This window comes from Pteropus vampyrus, unplaced genomic scaffold (assembly GCF_000151845.1).
Source record: "Pteropus vampyrus isolate Shadow unplaced genomic scaffold, Pvam_2.0 Scaffold217, whole genome shotgun sequence".
NCBI lineage: Eukaryota > Metazoa > Chordata > Mammalia > Chiroptera > Pteropodidae > Pteropus > Pteropus vampyrus.
In genome coordinates this window covers 814,826-829,612 of record NW_011888998.1, presented here as the reverse complement: position 1 = coordinate 829,612, position 14,787 = coordinate 814,826, and the positions used below count along the sequence as shown (strand labels likewise).

Genomic DNA, 14,787 nt, shown 5'->3' with positions numbered 1-14,787 from the left:
ACTAAGTGATAACTTTAAAACTCATTTGCCCCATCTGGAAAATGGGGATAATAATTCCCCCCAGCAAGTTTTATAGAGCTGGGATGAACGAAAGCAAAACTTCTTTGTAAAACAACACGTGATCTACCAGCATAACGGAGTGTGTGGGGGCTGCCCCAGCACAGTTCAGGGTAAAGATGTTGGAAATGAGTTTATCTCTGGCACTTCTGTGCCAACAGAAGCCCAGCATGAGTCCAAGCTTTACATGCGACAAGGAAAATGGATGTGGTTTAGGGTGGGCAGCAATTACATGCAGCCTGCCCTGGGTCAAGGCTGCGATAGCTGGGGACACCTCTTAGGTGGGCACCCTTGGAAAAGAGCTGTCTTTTCCCAGGACTGTGCAGACATGTGTCGTTCGACCTTGCAGGCGTATGGAGTAGGGCAAGCGTGGGAAGGGGGAGCCCGACGGGAACTGGGCTCTCCTGACCCTCTGCCCACCCCCAGCTCCCAGTGCCCATGGCTGTGCTGTATCTGCTGTCCAAAGAGCGGCTGCTGACCTGCTGCCCTCAGAGGAGGCCCCTGCTCCTGTCTGCAGATGAGCTCGCCCTGGAGACACAGCCTCCTGAAAAGGAAGACGCTTCCTCGCTGCCCCCAAAGAGCCAGCCATACCCAGGTGGGGGCTCTAATGAACTTTCATACTCACAGCCCCACACTGAGGCTCCCCTGGTAACCTCTCCCCCAGAGGGTGACCGTAGATCACAGGTGATAATGGTTAGAAAAGAACCTTGGCACTGATGGCCTCGTGAGGCAGGAGATGGAGTAACCTGGCTAAGAGAATGGGGAAGGCAGACTTCGGGCTCCAATCTCCATTCTGCCTAACCCTGGCTGTGTGACCTTGGGCAAGTTACTTACCTCTCTGAGCCTTGCCTCCATCAGGACTGTGAGATGGACAGGGGCTGTTCCTAACGGATGGCTGAGGCTAGAGAAAGTAGGAGGCGGTGAGTGGTCCCCCATTCTGCCAGGGTTCCTCTGACTGCCAGCCACTTTCCCTGGGCACGCAGAGGCGGGGAGCAGAAACTGAGACTCACCCTTGGTCTTGTACCTCATCCAGCACATGAGGACCTGTTCAGCTGCTGCCAGAGAAAGAACTTCAGGGGAGCCCCTTATTCCTTCTTCGCCATCCACATCACAGCTGCCCTGGTCCTGTTCATGACCGATGGGATGACGGTGAGCTTGCCCTCAAAGTGCACCTTCTTGGGGGACCCTCCACCCCAAGACTCAAGTCTGGGAATGGCAAGAGAAAGAGAGGGGCATCAGGGTTTCCTGGAGACCTCACCTGTAGTACAGTCGATCCCCAGATTTAAACTAAAGTCCAGGGAGAGACTGTCTCCAGAATCATTCACAGCCCCAGTTGTTTATATTTTTGTTAACTCTGTGGATAGGGGCCTATAGGTTTGTTACTGAGTGCAGGCTACCCACATTTTTTTTAAAGGGGCAGAGCCCTATTCCCCCAAGTAGAGGTCATGCCAAATAAACTCTAGGGCACTCTGCTTCCTGGAATACATTCCACACCTGGGCTTCTCAAGCCATGTCATAAACAAGCTACAGGCAGGATCTGGGCCCAGCTATTCAGTCCACTAGTGACCTCTGTTAAACTATTTAATGCCTTTTTCCAGGATTAGATTAGGACAGTTTTGAATGGCTGATTAACTGACCGCCATATGAGGAACTCTCCAAAGAGGAGGCCCTAAAAACTTTGATGGCCTGGTGGAAAGTACTCGTGACAATACTGGTTGACTTCCAACTCTCAATGTGACCTTGAGCAAGTCACTTCTCTCTACCCTCTCGTCTATAAAATGAAATGCTTGTGCATACTTTTTCTGTTTTTTAATTTTTTAGCTGCAAACTTCCTTCGACAAAAAATTTTCTGTGGAATCCTCATAAATAAGACATGTAGTGGAACCTGCTCTGGTGAAGGGGGCCGCAGTACTTGCCGTGGGCTCCCTGTGGAGAGACGGCCCCCCGGGGCCTCTAGGCCTCCCAGGTGCAGTCTGGGAACTGTGGCACCCGAGGTTCTGTCCTTGGCTTGGGCCTGTGTGTGTGTATGATCTTGGCCCCAAGCCCGCCCTTCGTCAAGCCTCTGGGAGCAGGACCAGTCCTCCCTCGCCTACACCACGCCTGCCTAGCTGGGGCTTCCTTTCCCAGGGTTGTGGTCTGGCTGCATTTCAGGTGTGCTCAGTGGGGCCTGTCTCTCCACAGGGGGCATATTCCACCTTTGTGTACAGCTATGCAGTGGAAAAGCCATTGTCTGTGGGACATAAGGTGGCCGGTTACCTCCCTAGCCTCTTCTGGGGCTTCATCACCCTGGGTCAGCTTGTCTCCATTCCCATCTCCTCCAAAGTGAAGCCAGCTACCATGGTTTTCATCAATGTGGTAAGTGGCCTCCTTTTACTTCTTGGAGACCCAGGAGAACCATTCACTACTGGCCCTAGCACTGCCCCAGGACTTTTGCTCAGGTCTCTTGCTCAGGACTCTGCCAACAGGGTGGGACTGTAGGAGCAGAGGGAGGAAAGGAGTGGATAGGAGAGAGATGCTGGTGGTGGGGAAGGGATGGAAATCCAGGAAGTGGAGCCTACCCTTGTTACCCTTGTGATCTTGGAAGGGTCCCTTTCTCTCTTTGGGCCTCTGATTTTGTACCTATAAAAGGAAGGGGCTGTAGAAGGTGATTCCTGCCGGGCGTGGGGAGCAGATCCCAGCTGATAACCTTCCAAGAGTACCAAGGAAGCAGGTGCTGGCCTTGGCCCCCTGTGTTCGCCTTGGCGCCGGCTGGTCAGAGCCTTGTGGCCAGTGGAGGCCAGGGATTCCTGGCCTTCAGAATCACCCTCTCTGGGCTGGAGCCTGGGAATTTGCATTTTGAAACTATCCGAGGTGATTCTCATGTAGCATGTGGGCTGCCTTCAAGGAACTGATCTGCCCAGAAGGCAGGAGGTCTGGGGCTGAGAGACAGGTTAAGACTTGAGGTGTGTTCACATTACCATCTATGACGAAAGGGTCCAGATTAGATACCAGAAAGGTTATCCAGCCCAACCTCCCACCAGGGCTTCAATCACCTCTATAACATCCCTTTATAGAAGAGGGGTACACAATCTGTTTAAACACCTCCGGTGACTGGAAACTCACCGCCTTTCCAAGTAGCCCAATCTGTTGTCAGAAAGTCCTTCTTTGGGTTGAGTTTTAGCAAAGAGGGGGTTGGTAAATAATATTGGGGCTACACAGACCAAAAATCATGAGCCCCAAGAAAGGCCCTTGGATTTGGCCTTGTATTAGTTTCTGACCTTCAAAAAAGAAATATCTATTCAAGGTCAATGGAAGGGCGGGTGGGTAGAAGCCAATCTCAAGAGGCTGAGGGTGAGCGGGAGGTGGGAAGTGGAGGTGGGAGTCCTGCAAATATTTCTGAGTTGAAGAGAGTTTTGTTTGTCAGGAGTCGGGTGGCATGAGCCTGTTTGCAGGCAGAGGAGAAAAGGATCATGCCTGTAAGAAGGGGTCTGCAAAGATACCGCTGTCTGAGAGGATCTGAGTGAAGGCCCTGGGAGAGGGGTGAAGGGATGAAGAACAGCCAGGAAGCAGATGCGAAGCTCAGGGAGGAGCGAGGCCCTGGTTCCGTGGAGCTTGGGGCAGGGAAGGAGAAGGTGGGGAACAGTGTGGGTACAGGCACTGCTGGCGGCCAGCTCCTGCAGGACAGAGGCCAGCTGCTTAGAGAGAGGAGAGTGGGATGGGAATTTGGATTTGAGAAAAGGAAGTCTGAAGCATCCACAGGAGTTAGGCACTGATGGTAACGACTCCTCTGGAGTGATGGATTCTACAAAGGAAAATGAGATTCCCAGGGCCCAGACTTCATGAATCCGAATGTGGTGGGGGGGTGGCTAGCAATCTCCATATTTAACAAACACCCCAGGGGGCTCATGTCATCAAACAGGTTTGGGAAAACACTGTCCTGGAGCAAGGGATTCCCAAATTCATTAGACCCACTGGAGGTGCTCTTGGAAAATACGGGTTCTGGGCCCTGCCCCAGAGATTCTGACTCTCATGTGGAGAGGAACCTGGGCATCTGGATTGTTTTTAAAGCAGTTCAGGTGCTTGGGTGGGCACCCTGTTGGGCCTACAGCTGAGCAAGTTCACGATGCTGCAGCTGCCACATGACTGTCTCATATTCACTGTAGTCACCTCCCAGTATTCCTCTCATTTTTAAATGAACTGTCACCCAGCTCTCGGGCTTCTCCTGCGCCTCAGCAACCACTAACGATCTATCCTGCAGGGAACTGCAGAAGTGCCAAGTTCTGTAGGAAGAGGTCTCTGCCTTGAGGGAGCTTACAGTGGGCTCGGGGAGAGGAGAGTGTGCTGCCGGGAAGGTCAGGATGATGGGAGCCACGAGCAGGTGGGAGGTAGGCTGGGAGCCAGGGTATGTCTACACCATGTACACCGGCTACACGGCTACACCGTCTGTCTACACCACCACTACTGGGTGAGGAGGGGCCACACCCACCGAGTGGGAGGAGAGTTGCAGTTGGGCATACTCAGTCTCTGTCACCCAGGCTAAAATTAGAGAGTTAGAAGTTTTAAAACTTCCTTAAGTCTGGAGATTTTTGGAGTGTGTCTTTAAGGCTTGTCTGGAAATATGTGTGGTTTGCAAGTGGGGCAGCAGATGGCAAGAGGGTAGCCGAAGTAGCATCTTTAGAGTACTGGTTCTGCCCCAGGCCTAAGTTGAGAGCTGACTATCAAGGAGGCACTAGCCTCTTTAAGAGCACAGGGGTGAGTGATCCTGGCAGAAGGCACTGTTGGCTGAAAGATCCTAAGGTGGGAATGAACTTGGCCAGGGGGCATGGTGGGGAGGGCTGGAGTAGGGAGCAGAAGGATTTTATTCAAAGGAGGAGGAAGCCCTTTAGAAGGATTTAAGCAGGAAAGGACATGATCTGCTTTGCATTTTAAAAGCACACTCCAGCTGTTCTGTGGAAGGATGGATTGTAGAGGCCAGTCATGCAGGGAGACAGCGAGATGCCACTGTTGCAGTCCAGGCATGAGAGGTGGCGGCTAGATGAGGGTGGTCAGGATGGACTTGGAGATACAAAGATTCTAAAAACAGTTTTTGAGGTAGAGTTGACAGGACTTGCCATTGGCCACAGTGCAGGAGGTGAGAGAACAAGGAATTATAGACTCTACCTTAGCCACAAGGCCTGAGCCGAGAGGGGGTGGGACACTGGTAACTGATGTAGGAGGAGGTCAGGAAAAGTTCCCTTTGGGCCGCATGGTTAGTTGTCCAGTGTTAGTTGACATATCAAAGGGGCAGTTGTATACGCAAGTCTGGAGTTCGGAACACAGGTGATGGCTGGAGGGATAGATTTAAGAGTCCGGGCATAGAGATATTTGAAACTGTGGAGCTGGACTAATGGGAAATGCAGACGAAGAAGCACCAGGACGGTCCTGGGCCATGCCAACGTTTAGAAATGGAGCTGAGAAGGAAGAAGGAGCAGATGGAGCTGTGGGACCATTTTCTACACCAAAGAAATACGTTTTATTTGCAACCATAGATAGGTCCATTGCTTTTGTATTTTTACTGCATGAAAGAAAGCTTTCGTGTCACCTCTCCATTGTGAAGAGAATATGTTTCCTTCGGCCGTTGTTGGTGGCAAATCCCTCTCCATGGCGGCAAGTGTTTCTCAGTAAGGACTCTGAGCCTCCATGTGAGATTCTGGCACTTCGGGCCCAGGGGCTGGTGACAAGACAGTAAAGGGCGAGGGACTCAAGGGCTGCAGCCACTGGCTTTGTTCTTCCAATGGGAGCGGATCCTCCAGGTGTGCCTGTGCGTGTGGGAGCCCCTTCCCCCTCACGCTCAGGTCCCCGTCTGCCGAGCAGACGGGACTGGGATTCGGTCACTGGGTTTCTCCCATACTTTCCAGCTCTCTGTAACTTTATCTTGTTTTTTCTAGAAACAGATGTACTCACCCAGGAGGTTTTTACCTGAAAGCTATGGGTTTCCGTAGAAGGCCCTTATCTCCTGAGACATTAAGAAAAGCTCACCCACAAATACTAGGACTGACGTTTTTCTATAGCTTCACGCGTGATAAGCCCCTTCGTTGCTGTCGCCTCCCCACCTCTCTTCAGGGGATCTTTGGTGACCACTTCGCAGATTAGAAAGCTAAGAATCAGAGAGATCAGCTGCTTCGAGGTGCCAGAAATGGTCAAAAACGGAGCTGGTACTTACACCTGGGTCTTCTGCCTCCACAACCGTGCTGCCTGGGTTTCTTCCCAGAAGCTTTTTGCATAGAAATTAGTCAATATCAACAAATATATTTTAAAGCATGTAGAAAAAGGGGTATTTTCACAAAATACTGAACTAGAAAGATTTCTGGTCCCTTCATCCATCACAGGGGTCTCCTACCATGGGTTACAATCTGCCTGTGGAATCTGAGTGGAATGGGGGAGGGGGTGAATGTCACGCTGGCCTGCCACAGCCACTGACCCTCTCCTGGGAGGCCTGCCTGGATCCTCAGAGCCTGGGACCCTGCAGCCCCCACCCCACCTCTCCTGCTCCCCAGGGTGTCCTCTGCAAACTCAGGCATCTAGGGAAAGAAAAGCAGCTCTACTTCACAACGATGAAGGACGCTGACCTCTGAGCCGGCAGGGCAGAGAGCTGACGACGATGGCACTCTCCGTGCTTATACGGAAAACCTTGGGGACAGGAAATGTTCCCTCACTAAGCACTTGTTAAGCGGGTATGGTAGGCCATTTGCGTAGGTGGCTGGGTGGGCTCACCCAGCCATCTTATATTCTCAGAGCTTGGTTGGCCAACACCAGACTGGGGAAGGTGCAGTCCCCGCATACTCCACAGGGTGGCACACTGGTCACAGGGCTGCTCCTGGGGCCTCCTGTCCACGTCCGTCCGGAGGCTGATTGACTCCTGGTTTTTGCTTTCTCAATGGACACCTGGCTTTTCTCAACTTCTGATCACCTCCATCACTGCTATGACAGGTCGGCGTGGTGGTAACATACCTGGTGCTTCTTGCTTTCTCCTACAATGTCATCTTCCTGTTCGTGGGGACAGCCAGTCTGGGCCTGTTCCTCAGTAGCACCTTCCCCAGCATGCTCGCCTACACAGAGGACATTCTGCAGTACAAAGGTGAGTGTGCAGGAGCTGAGAGCAAAGGCGCTCAGCCCCCTGGCTGGGTGCCACTTCCTTCCCCAGGCCCCATCTTTCTGGGATATTCCAGATGGAAGATCACTGCCCTACCCCCTCACAGAAACCATGCTCCCCTGACTGGTGGGAACGAGATCACAGATGGGGTTGTTCTGACCCATGTGGCCCCCCACTTCAACATTACACCTGTACCATTTGATTTCAGGCCACAGGAAGCTTACTGCTTTTTTTTTCTGCTGACCCACAGCTGGCATTTTGTGTAAAAGGCATGGAAATTCCAAGTTCAGAGAAAAACAGAATTGCATGGGGGAAGTTATGACCTAAAAAAGGGGTTTTGTACCTTATCGGCAATAGTAGTACCTTTTCTTGCTTTGTTGTTCTTGTGGATGTTATTCTAAACATAGAGGATTAGAATGAAGACTCCGACCCGATTTGGGGCTGAGACACAGCTTTTTTGATGTCAGAAACCTCTAATTCTCTTGACTAATCTTTCCTTTCTATAGCCTCCCAAATGTGTGTAGCAAAGATCTTTTTTTTAAAATGAGTTAATTAAAAATAATTATGTTTTCAACAGTTAACATTACCATTAGAAGTAACTAGAGATGCCCAAAAGTGTTGGAAACCCAGCATTAAAGATGAGTGATTGCTTTAGAGGAGGGGAAAGGGAAATTGGTGTATGGGGGGAGGGGAGCAGTCAGAGCAATTAGAGTGACACCCACCTCAGTCCTCCACAGTAATGAGAGACTGGATCCCTGAAATCTAAGGATACTCCCCAAACCCCAAGCAAGTAAATGAAGTTAAGAAATAGTGTTGCCATCGTATGTCACATACTGTATCCCAGAGTTTTAAGTGATCAACAAAGGGTAGAGTTTAACAGTAATAATAAGTTAGACTGGTTGATTCTGCTGCCAAATGGTCACTAAGATCCGTTCTCTTCATTTCCCCCGACGCTGCCTCGGTTTGGGCATTGGTCCTCACTTCCCAGCTTAGGGAATTTAACCGAGCCTAGCAACCCCCGTCGCTGCCTTGGCAGGTCTTGGCTTGTCTCCTTGCCTTCAGATCTGCCTCCATCAGAGGTTCTCAGTGCTGTTCCACATTAGAATCACCTGGAGGACGTGTAACAAAACCCAGTGCCGGGGCTTTGTCTCCACAAAGTCTGATGTAATTGATGTGAAGTTGCTAAGTGAGTCTAACGTGGAGCCAGGGTGAGGACCAACTCCTGAGCCGGCCTTGGAGCTGCTGCAGTGGGACTGATTTAAAACAGAGCTGATCCGGCCCTTCATATCTTTCCGTGGGGCTCTTTTCCTTTCTCCAGCCTTCTCTTGCCCTGCTTCCCCTCAGAGCTGGCACTCTAGCCGGCTCCTCCTTGACGGCATACAAACTGTCCCATCCCTCCACACTCGGGCATATGGTGAACCCTCTGCCGGGAATGCCCTCTCCTTCATCCCTCCTCCTTCGTCCCTACGGGAAGCTTCTCTGATGCCCACTGGAAAGGCGTCCCCTCCTTTGTACCTGCCTCTCTTCTTTGACCACCCTCAAGGCTTTGTACCTATGTATCTGCGTTTTCTCCTCACGACACGCTCCCCGTGGGAACCAGCAAGGGACAAGGGCAAGAGCGAGGGCCCTGAGGTCATCAGCAGACCTGATATTAGTCCTGCCTCCACACTCTCTGGCTTTGTGACCTTGCGTACTTCAATTTCCTTCCCCTCGCTGAGTCTCAGTTTGCTCATCTGCGAAATGAGCAAACTTACCTTTGAGGATTATCTTGTGCATTAGAGAAAATGTAAAGCTCTTGACTTAGCAACTTCACTAGCTCACAGGTACTCAATAGATACTTTAACTATAGCACAGTACCTGATGCGCAGAAGGTACTGGAAGGTTTTTGAATGAATGAGTGGACAGACAGTGGGAGCCGCTGGAATTTAGAGAAGGGAATGACCAGTGTTGAACCTACAGCTAGCTTCGTGGAGGAGACATGGTGTGAGCTGGCTCAGAATTTGGAAAGGCAGAAGCAAAAAGGAAAGGCATTCCGGGGAAGGGCGAGGTGGGGGCAGGACCGGTGTGAGAACAGAAGTGCATAGGTATCAACGTAAACATAAGTGAGACTAAAAGGGGAACTTGAAGCCCAGAGTAGAAAATGATCTTTGTTTTATTCAAAAAACACTCAGTGTCTAGCATACGTTGGCCACCGTAATAAACAGCGGTCTATGCCCTGAACTAAAATTCAAAGCACAGTCCTCTCTCAGGCTCTTACGGCCTAGAGGGGAAGGCCACCCGGTAAACAGACGGTGGGATACATGAGAAGGGTGCAGGGGGCTGATGGAGCACGGAGGAGGAGTAACTAATCCAGGTTTAGGGCCAGGGGTGGGGACAGAGGAGTACAGAAGGAAATCGAAAGGACTGACGAGATGCACAGGAGCCTGTCACAGAGGAGGAGGAATGTTTAGGAGAGTCCGCCTGTGTCCGGTTCTGGTGGTGAGAGTCCGTGCTGGGGAACTTGAAGGTGGCTTCTCCTGGCTGGAGGATAGACTGCGAGCAGGCAGTGCGTGAGATGAGTCTGAGCTCTCAACAGGGACAGATTACAAAGGGCCCTGGAAACCACATGAAAGCTCCTGGACTTTATCCTGAAGGCAGCGTTGAGGGTTTGAGCAGAGAACGGGCCTGGTGTCGAGGGTTTACTATGCTGCAGCACCATGCTGAGCGCTTACACGCATCGCGTCAGAGCGATCCACATAGCAACCCTGAGAGAGATGGGTTGTGATGCCCACTTTACACAAAAAAACCCAAGGCCCACAGGAGGGAACTTCTTTAGGCCACATGCTGGGAGGTGACACAGCTGGGCTTGGAACCCAAGTCTGACTCTGAAGCTTGGGCTTGAGGGTCTGTGTCATGTTGCCAGACTGACGAGAGGCATAGCTGGTCAGCGCAGTGCCAGGGCGGTGAGGACACGGCTCTGCCCAGAGCAGAGGGCTGGCCTGAGGAGATCAGGAAATCTTTCTGGAAAGGCAGGTGGTGGTCAGCTTGGGAAGGGCCCTGAATGCCAGGCTAAGCAACTCGGAATTTACCAGGAAGACAATCATGAGCACCCGAAAGTGTCAGAACAAGGAAGGAATGTAGGGACAGCGGGACCTGAGCGTTCCACAGCAAAGTTAAGAGCTAGGGCTGAGGAATCTCAGGGAGCCCCAGCAGCCCTCTCAGGCAGCTAGGCCATTTTCCAGGCTTCCTACAGACAACCCAGATTATGCCCGATGACTTGTGTCTCTTCAACTCACTCTTACTAAACCAAATCCTTCTCTCATGCATAGGCTGTGCGACCACAGTGCTGGTGACAGGGGCAAGCATTGGAGAGATGTCCCTCCAGATGCTGGTCGGCTGGGTATGTGAGAAACTTGGGGTGGGAGCGGGGCAGGGGATCATCTGGTGTGATTGGAGTTTTAAGGAAGATAGGGAGGTTTTTCAGGTTCTAGTAGGGGAGCGCTCCTCCAAGCAGGTAGGAAGCTGGGGCCAGCCACCTTCTGAACCCAAGGAAACAGGGCCCCATTCCGTGTTACCTGTTTCCGTTTCTGAGCCAGCCTTCAAGGCTCAGCCTCCGAATGAGAGACCTGGAGCTGGGAAGGGATGCAATAGTCCAAAGCAAACACAAGTCACGTCTGGGAGCAGGGCCAGAGGGGCCTCGTGGGAATGTTGTTTAGCTCCCGAGCCTGGGATGGGTATGAGCTGCAGAGTTCTTTTTCCATCCCTTTTCAACCTGCCACTTCCTCACCCCACCTCTTGTAGCCTTTGGCCACCCTGCAAAGGGCCTGGCTTTCCTGCCCAACTCCTGCCCTGATCACAGGCTGACTCTCCCAGTTTTTGTTAAATATACCTATGGTTCTTGCTCACCAGGGGAAACTAATACATCTCCTTTTTACTGAAGATGATCATGTAGATATTGTCATTCCCCTCTTTACAGAGGAAAGTCAGATAAACTAAGTGGCTTGCCCTCTGTCGGTCAAACTTCTAATAAATGACAGGGATGATGTTCAAAACTAGGTCTTTCAGCCTCAAAAATCTCACTGCTCACAGCTTTTGCCCTGTGGGGTGGGGAAAGAGCTACATCTTATAACATTCTCTGCATCTCAAAGATGTGAGGGCTGGGATGTGCTTCAGTATAATCTAGTGGAGGGCTATGGAAGAAATTGGTGCTAACTGCTAAAGTTAGTGATAGGTCCATGGGAGTTGCATGTGCCACATTGGCATATATTTAAAAATTTTCCATAATAAAAGGCTAAGAATATATATGTACATGTGTGTATGTGTATGTGTATGTGTGTGCGGGTATATATATATATATATATATATATATATATATATATATCCTTTGCAAGGTTCTGGTCAGGCTTTGTGGGTAGAGAAACACCTAGTATGCCTGGAGTTTTAAGGAAGATAGGGAAGTTTTTCCGAAGGTTCCAGACATAGAACTAAAAGGGACTGCAGGGGTCACCAAGTCCCCCTTCCTTAGAGCAGGATTTCTGCCTCCCACAGAAACATAACCTTGAAATGAGGTCAGGACGCCCCTCCTACCCATGTATCTATCGGTATGTTGGTCCTCAGCTTGACTGGAAAACCTGCCAAGGGCCCGAGAAGGCCGCTTCCACCAGCTCATCTTCACAGGAGGTTTTGATGGCCTGTATCTCTGTGTTTTCCCCTTTGGCAGATATTCCAGGCTCAGGGCAGCTACAGTTTCCTGGTCTGTGGCGTGATCTTTGGTTGCTTGGCTTTTACCTTCTACATCTTGCTCCTGTTTTTCCACAGGATGCACCCTGGATGCTCATCAGGTAAAGAAAGAATCTGTTTCTACACAGGAGGAAAACAGAGCAGGGGGAGGCTGTGGGAGATGTTATGGATCTTAACACACCATCAATGCTGTTCTATTCCTAGTAGAATGCAAGGAAATGTTTATTTTTCTACAGCTTCCTTTCCCCTCTTCCTGCTTTGCCATGCGATTGTGCTGTGCTCTTAGGGCAGGAGGGACTGGGATAGGCTGACTCATGGTTTCTCTATTAGGAGAGGGACATGGATGTGAACTTGGCTTCCTGCATCCCACCATGCCAAGGGACCAAGCGCCAAGACTCTTTCCAGCCTGGGCAGGGCACTGAAAGGCAGAGCCCGCCTCCCTGGCTGGAATCCGGCCCAGCAGCCTAATTGGCCATCTCTTTGCTCTCTTTGCAGCTTAGCATTTTGACTCTAGTCCAAATCTTTCTCAAAAAAAAAAAAAAAAAAAAAATTCCTTCAGGCAAAGAAAAGCTCCTTCAGGGCAGAGACACTACCTAAGAATAGTCTCACTCCTGGAGACCCCAGACAGGGGGAGTCCCAAAGCTATTTTCATAATCCTCAGCCCTCCCCTGCCTTTCTGCCCAGAGCTCTCAGAGTTCCTGCAACTGTATCAGCTGTGCACACAGCCAGTTCTTAAGAAAAGGTGCCCAGGCACAGCCCTCATCCTCTCTGTAGAAAGTATCGACTGAAGGAACAGGCACCCACAGCCCTCTCTCTCAGCAGGTGGATATGTGCTCCCTTTAAACAATCAGTTAAAAGCCCCAGAAGAACAATCAACACTATCTACAGTCTCGCTTCTTGAGGTGGCAGGTGCCAGTTGCTGTCTAGCCCAGCCCTCCGCACAGAGCCTTCATTTAGGCCACACATTCAAGAAATATTTGCTGAATATCAAATAAGTAACACGTAATGAGTTCCCTATTCATAAGAGACAAAAAGAAATACATACTCCCCAAGCCCGAGACACTAGGCTCAACAAACTGCCTCCACCAAGTTTGCCAGAACTAGTAGGTCTGACTTTTCACTTGGCTCCCTGAGGAGCCATAGAAAGGCAGAGAAACAAAAGTCTGGGTCAGCTCTCAGAATAAATAATTGCTGCAACTTAATCAGAGCTGCTGGAACATGCTGCGGGTTTTTTTGTTTTTTGTGTTTTTTTTCTGTTTTAGTTCCTATCCAGGACAAACCACTTGGAATGGAAAGCTCGGAATGCTACCAGAGGTAAAACTGGGTGAAGGAGGCAAGCGAAGACATCCAGCCTCTTGAGCACCAGCAGAGACCAAAGCGTGGAAGAAAGCTGGGGTGGCAGTGGAGTCAATCTTTCAACACCTTGTTCAGATCTTTTCCACTGAATATTTGCATAGAAGAAACTGAATTGAGTTCTGATACATGGGTCCTCCGTAGGCACATCATTAGTTTACCTGGCTATTCAAGTTACCTTCCTCGTTCCTGGTTCCGACTTTTGGTGAGAGCTGTCCAGAATACCGAGAGGGGAAGGAAGAAGATAGCCATCTGCTTCACTCTACTGGCCCCTTTCTGCATGGATCACATCCTAGGTTTGAAGATCACTCTCAGTTGAAGTTTGAAAAAATAGGTTGAAATTATAAAGCTTGATGATCATTGAAATATGTAGATATATTTTAAATTGATCAAAACAAACCCCAAGTTATTCACAGCATGTTCACAGGATTTATGTGCTTTTTACTGAATAGTCCAAAGTCCCTCAAATTCTTGCTGCTATCATTAGTTCATTCACAATCCAAAACAGCAAAAGGAAAGTTGAATCTTGCTATCTTTGGGACACTAATTCAGTGATATGCAGAGCTAGCTCATAAAAGCTGATTGTTAAAATTTCATTTTGAAAGCTGGTTGTTAAATGCAGCCCTTAATAAAAACTAAATTATAGAAACCTAAAGTTAAATTATATTTCAGAGGTAATAGCTACTCAAAACGCATCACTTCCTAATTTCTCCGTATCTGTGCCCTTGAGGGGATTTGTAACTGTCGTATCCGTATGGGGGAAGTACCATAACGGACCCCTGTGCGTCTCTTTACAACTCCACTGTCAGTGATAGTCGGTTACGTGAGATCAGCCACGGGGGGAGTATTTACACCACGGAAACTGGCAAAAGCTCCAAACCATGTCCTCCCCCACCCCCACGAGAGCCGGCTGTTGTTAAACAGTCACCAGCAACCACTGCTAGTAATCAACGCTAATTGGTCAAGAAGGTGCCTGGGAAAGTGGGATGAATGTTCTATTTTTCTGTACTGATGTTGACTAGCTTACGAAAGGTGTAGAAACAGCACTACGAACTTCTCGAAAATAACTAATTTGAACTTCACATCTTCTATAGAGAAAAAATTCTTTACAGGCGTACCTCGAGGATGTTGCAGGTGCACTTCCTGACCACTGCAATAACGCGAGTAGCGCAATAAAGCGAGTTGTAACCTTTTTCCGCCTTCAATTGGTAAAAAAAATGCAACATCTGTGAAACGCAATAAAGTGGGTCGCAATAAAACGAGGTATGCCTGTATCCCACGTCAAGCTCTTTAACAAAAATGGCTCTACCGAGCACTTCGAGCTGCACAGTGCATTGAAAGCAGCGCCCGTCTGGCAAGGAGCAACGGCTCCTGTCCAGAGCAAATCCTGTAGTAAAACAGAGAGAAGGCAAACTCAGCAGCCTGGAAAGAGGTAGGAGGACGGAGACGTCTGTAAGTTGTGAAATGGCTATTACTGGGACTTTGTACATTAGTCTACCTGCGCTTTCTCTGTGTATATACAACTGTACATGTATCAAAAGTGGATC

General features: G+C 49.8%; 1 protein-coding gene across 3 annotated transcripts in view; it reads left to right on the top strand.

The window, feature by feature from the left end:
* The window catches only part of MFSD4A (major facilitator superfamily domain containing 4A), a 31,507-nt gene extending 16,950 nt beyond the window's left edge, over positions 1-14,557 (top strand). For 2 of the 3 annotated variants that reach the window (XM_011372983.2, XM_011372984.2), the window contains 4 exons: positions 7,006-7,153; positions 10,477-10,547; positions 11,868-11,988; positions 13,150-14,557. In XM_011372983.2, coding sequence (XP_011371285.1) covers positions 7,006-7,153; positions 10,477-10,547; positions 11,868-11,988; positions 13,150-13,205 — 396 coding nt within the window. In that variant the 3' untranslated portion in view covers positions 13,206-14,557. Of the gene's footprint in view, positions 1-7,005; positions 7,154-10,476; positions 10,548-11,867; positions 12,319-13,149 lie in introns of those variants that run through there. The other variant, XM_023538263.1, reaches the window with a different exon arrangement.
* The last annotated feature ends 230 nt before the right edge of the window (positions 14,558-14,787 follow it).